Below are 6,340 nucleotides of genomic sequence, written 5' to 3'. Positions count from 1 at the left end.
ATAATCAATGCATATAAATTGAATAATAATCTATTCAATCAAATCAATTAATGTATTGTATTTTTTTAAATATTTAACGTTTAATAGCATAATTGTTATTTGTTCGTTATTCAACTAAATGTACAATTCGTATAAGTATAAAAACTATACTTTTTTAGAATTCGATTCAGTTTAATTATAACTAAAATTATACTAAAATGGAATATCCTTATTTGTAAAAATGATTAATAAGTTTATTATAATGTATTTGTTTTGTTTATTTTTAAATGTTATTTCGATTTATTATAATAGTACAATTTCACTTTGTAATAATAAAATTCTAGAACTAAAAAAATATAAAGTAATTTCTTATATATAAACACGTCTTCAATTGTTATTCAAATTATCCAATGAAAATGAAAATTCATTAATATTTCTATACATGTTCAATAACATTTCTACCAAAATCAAAAGCAGTTATATTTGCTATTAAATTATTATTATTACATATTTTTTCAAACATATATTAGATCCATTTTTTTTTTATTCTTAAATAAGAAAAAAAGATAAATTTTTTAATTTACGTATTTAATGATATTTTATAAATTTTGTATTTTAAATTTTAATAATTGTATTTTCAAACTAAAATGAAAATATTTTTTACTAATCTACTTTAATTTAATAAATATTGAAATATTTATATACAGATTTTTTATGAAATTTTACACTATAATTAATAATGCTAATAATCGTATGTAAATTTTGTTTTTGAAATAATGTTAGAATGTGAATATTAAGAGTATCAAATTGTGAATCGTATTTATTTGAAATACTAATATAAATATATATATTATATAAAAATTAATATAATCTATTTTAAAGTTTTAAAATTTGAATTAATAGTTTTGTTTATATTTTTTTTAATATTGGAATTATTCTATACGTGTTTATTAAAGATGTCAACAAAATCAAATATATTATTACAAGTTTTCGATTCAGTATTATTAAACGTTTGCAAAATCTATGCATAAGAAAAAAAAAGTTATATACATTATACAGATTATATGATAATATACTTTTTGTATTAGTGATATTTTTAATCAATTAGGCGAATAGCAATTCGTATAAAACTTAACGAATTTGTGAAAATTTTTGCAAAATATTAATATATTTTAAAATAATGAAATGCAATTAAACAAAAAATGATAATATTTAGTATAAAAGATTTCGTAACTAAAACATTTTTGCGATACTTAAAACTTATCGATTTGAAAGATTTGCTTATCTACTTTTTATAAATACTATTTATCTTCTTTATTATAGTATACAAGAAGCTAGATTGCAAAGATATATTATTCTTTAGACAATATATTATAAAATATAAATATAACATTGTAACCATATTTTTAAATAGTATCCTGATATATCTGGATCAGATCTTTGTCATTGTGTATATAATAGTAAGCCTCACTATATTGTATTAGCGCGTATTTTTCGCCTCAAGTAGATAATGTATTTTAAATGCCAATCGATGTTAATGAAACTGTGCTCTTATATGATAATATTTTGCATTAAACATAAAGGATATAGAAAATATTTTTAAAATAAATTAAAAATCGAAATTTTAAATGACGACAGAAATCATATGACACAATGCACTTGAGTGATGACAATATTTCTGTTATACGTCTATCATATAAAAACAATCGATATTTGTAAACATAAACACAATATATTTAAATATACAGTAGATTAGCATTAACTACATTTTTAATACGCTTTTGAAATATATATTTACTTGATATAACAAAATTATAATACTGTAATAATTCTGTTATGATACTATTTCTAAATACCTAAATTCATCAAAATGAACAAATTTTAATATACAAAAATTATAAACTAGAAATATAATTAACAATATTGATATATACAAATGTTATATAAGACATATAAGAATGAAAGTAAATTTTAATATAATTTAGAAAATACAATCAGTTATAAAATTGAAAAATATTTGAATTATTTTATATGAAGTGCAATAACTCAACTTTTTAAAATAAATATAAAATATTCAACATTCGAGCTTTGTCTATATGTACATACATTAACAATATTTACAAATTTAACTTTATTAATAAATATAGTAAGCATTTATTATGCAAACAAATGCATATATTAAACTAAAAAATTATCTCCAATAAATTATATTTATGAGATAAATCTAAAGAAAAGTAATTATAAAATCTATAGTAAATAATCTCTTTATAATCAAAGTTGTACTATCCAACAGTAATTTGTAATCTAACATGAATTTTACTCTCAACAATTATTTAATCTATTTAGTAGTACAATGAACATATTGATTATAAACAAATTTAGCGAGCGCTTTTGTACATATTGTAAACATATATTGTATTATATTATTGCAATATAGTACAGTTACTATACAAATCTATAATTTAGTATGTAATAAAATAATGACTGTTCGATATTATAGTACATTAGTTCTATGTATTCTTGATCAATGGTTTATGATGATATTGATTTCAATTTTCAAGTTTCTTCTCTGTGAGAAAAACTAATAAAGGGTTATAAAAAATATAGCTGTGTTTTTGTAGCATTCCAAGTCTTTCTTTTAATAAATTAACAAAATTTCAATAGTACATTTTTAATACAAACAATATATTCTTACAATTCCATTCATTTGATTTTATTAATTTGTCAAAAATAATATATAATTATTTTCTAAGTTATTATTATCTAATAAATATATAAACATCAAAGATGAAAATGAAAATATTACTCAGGAATGATGAAATATTTGTTAATAAATTCTTAACAATAATAAATACAATAATAACTTGTTTATGAACCTCTGAAAACAGAAAAAATACAATTTATCATCTAATAATTTAAAGACAATATCATTTAACATATTAAAATATTTAATATTATAATGAAAAACGTTAATTTCTATTTAATATAATAAATATAATTTCCAATATATTACTATTTATATAAAAGTATTAAATTTTGAATGTTATTAGATATCCATTTTATGAATCCAATTATGTTTCAAATAACCGTGAAAATTGGTATATGCTTGTACAGTTTAATAAAATTAAAAAAATATTTAACTTTAAGAGTTTTTAATCCCTTCTTAAAATAACAAATTTTATAAAAACTGGAAAATATTGGTTTATAATAAAATGAAATGTGTTATACTTTAACTTAAAACAGGCATAAAGCCTTTAAAAGTTAATTAGTAGATTATTATTTTTACTAATATTATTGTTGGTGCATCAATTAATATATATTAACAATTCTTTTATTTTTTGATGAAATTATTTACATATTCAAGATTGTTGTTTTTATAAAATAAATGCTACAAAATATAAATTCTTATTAATTTTGAAAATAAAGTTCTATTCAGAATATAATAATTCTTAATAAAAAATAACATATAACTTTAAAACTTTAGGTGTTTATGATTTGTAGAAAATGTGTGTAATGTTATTATACTGTTAATAGAGAAAATATAAAATAACTTACAATCATAAGGCAGTAATAAATGAAAATAGTTGTACACAAAGAATTTACAACAAACTGCTATAATAAAATATTCGATAAAACTTTATTACATATAGTAGATAATTTTATTCTCAAAACTATAAATATTCATAAAATAATATAAAAATAAACTATTTAAAAACTATTTTTTAAAACTATTTAATTATTTTGACCAATGTTAAGTATTATTCATTATAAATTTGAAGCTTCAGATAATAGATAAATTAAATGGAAATACATTCTTCTTATAATAAATAGTTAATATTCGATATTGTATTAATAATTTATATAAAATTATTTTTATATGAATTATACTTACACAATAATATTATTGATAGGAATATGAATTAATTTAACAAAAAATCCTATGAAGCCCATTATACAAAAGCCAATGGCAGTAGCAACAGCAATTTTTTGAAATTCTATATAAATTAATGTAAATTATTGATTATAATGAATTTAATTTTAAATTAAAGTAATATAATATATTGAATACCTTTACGATCTGGCTTAGTACATCTTTTAACAAGGCGAATACTATCTTTAGTGAATTGCTTCCCAGGCTCAATAAATTTTTTTATCTGATCCATTTTTTTCTAAATTAATTTGCCTAAAATGTGGATAATAAAATAATTATAATATAAATATGTTAGTTATAAGTTAATCTTATCACTAAATGTAACATGGATATTAAATAAAACAGTGAATAATTTTGTTATTCTGCGAAACAATAAATAATTTTTTAATTTAAATTGAATGACGATAACTAAATTGTCATCGAAAAATGCTTAAATCATATTAAATATTGTATTGTAATTTGCCATATTATAAGAAAAAGCTACAGATTAATTTGCGTAATTGATAAAATTAAGCATTTTCGTAATATTAAAACAGATAATAATATTTATCAAGAAATAACAATCACTTATATTATTTACACTTGTAATACGACAATAAAAATTATTAACCTTTAGTGATACAATTAGTTTTTGATGTTGATTACGACAGCTAAACTGCTAAGAGTAGCCAGTAAACTATTGCGCAGGCGTATTAGCTACGTGGACACATTGTTTTGAAAGTAAACGTCATTTCCGTTATTTTAACTCTTACGCCATCTATAAAAAATCCTATCATAAGAATACCAATGGAAATATTTTCAAATTCCTTTAGTATTGCATGCATACGTGCTCACGCATTATCTGTGTTCATAGTGAATCCATATGGGAATACATAATATAGAATGCGTCTATACTCGTATATTTATCAAATGAAACAATTTTAATAATATTTTGTCATGTGTATGACGTTCAATAATTAAATTATAGTATTAAAGTAGAAATTATTTGTTATATACGATATATTACTTAAGTATAAACGTATTCCAATTCTGAGCATGTCATTTACGTTTGTATTTATTGTAATAATGACTATTGCATTTAATTTTAATTTTAATTTTAATTTACTGTATTAAAATTAGTACATAAAAACAACAGCAAACAAATTTGAGAGTTATTAATTTTCGTTGTAGATAGAAATCCCAAAAATCGTTGAACATAAATTCTGTATGTAGCATTACATAATAATTTAAGACTAATATAAGAATAATGAAAGACCATAGTCAAACAAAAATTATAATTATAATAATTATTAAAGTGCAAAATAATAAACAATAAACAAAGTATTTATTCTTATATTTTAGTGAAAATATAAAATATATAGTATATGAAATAGGGATAATAAACAAATGATTCATAACATAAAATTCATATATATAAAACACAAAGAAAATATAAAATAAAATCCATGAATTCAATTATATGGTATTATGTAATCAAATAATATAATTTATTAAAACTCATAATATAGATTTTAAACGTATTTTAATTTTTAATGATAAAATGAAAAAATTAATTAGCACAATATTATATCTTGAATAAATTTGTTTGTCTAAATTCCTATTGTAGTTTAAAGTTAATTGAACACAAAATACTTGTTTTTCAAGTTTATCAAGAGCAATGTTTACTTGCAACAGACGAAATCTGCGATTACTGTTGTTATTTCAGTACAGCATAATCAATTTAATCAATTATTTTGTAACGATTCTACAATAATTTGTAAACGCAACCAATCACGTAATTACTGGTTATATATAAATACAAAAACATTTTTAATAAATATATTTTTTCGTATTACTAGTTAAAGTAGTTAATATTTTTTAATATTTTTAGTTAATATACATTGATTTATTGAACACTATTGGTCATATCTAACAGTAGTAAAAAAAAACTCTATTACAAAAATTCTGTTGAAATTTGATAACTATTGCTTTGCTTACTTTTATTATATTTTATTACAATTTATTTATATTATATTTATATATTTACCTTTATTATGTTATTTTTAGTTTCTTTTTGCTCATACTTGAAAATCTGTATAATATATTATCTGTATTAATTCGCATATCATACGTCGTTTATTAATTCTATATATTTTATTTAACAACATCTTGAAAATACCTACTTAAGTTTTAAAAGTAATCCGAAATCATTATTTTTAATAAAAAAAATCATAAATAATCCGCATCTAAACATTCATTACAAAAACATTAGTAACAATAAAAGAAGAGACAAAGAACAAATAAGTATCTGAAATTCGTAGTCGATTTTACAATTAGACCCTCGAAAAACTAACAAAGATAACAAAGTCGGACGAATGCGTAATTTCGATTCAAACTTTTTATCGCTTTTCAGTGGATCTTTAATATTTAAATGAATTGAAATTTAATAAT

General features: G+C 19.5%; 1 protein-coding gene across 1 annotated transcript; it reads right to left on the bottom strand.

Annotated features, from left to right (window-relative positions):
* Positions 1-2,831: 2,831 nt before the first annotated feature.
* On the bottom strand, positions 2,832-4,620 carry LOC105363277 (protein transport protein Sec61 subunit gamma). Its single transcript, XM_011500936.1, has 4 exons — positions 4,521-4,620; positions 4,049-4,162; positions 3,872-3,974; positions 2,832-2,857 (listed from the first exon to the last, which is right to left on the bottom strand). Exons 2-4 carry the CDS (start codon positions 4,140-4,142, stop codon positions 2,848-2,850), a joined length of 207 nt encoding a protein of 68 aa, XP_011499238.1. The 5' UTR covers positions 4,143-4,162; positions 4,521-4,620; the 3' UTR covers positions 2,832-2,847.
* Positions 4,621-6,340: the final 1,720 nt, after the last annotated feature.

This window comes from Ceratosolen solmsi, unplaced genomic scaffold (genome assembly GCF_000503995.2).
Source record: "Ceratosolen solmsi marchali unplaced genomic scaffold, CerSol_1.0 scaffold27, whole genome shotgun sequence".
NCBI classification, from domain to species: Eukaryota; Metazoa; Arthropoda; class Insecta; order Hymenoptera; family Agaonidae; genus Ceratosolen; species Ceratosolen solmsi.
This window is presented reverse-complemented; position numbering and strand designations above follow the sequence as displayed.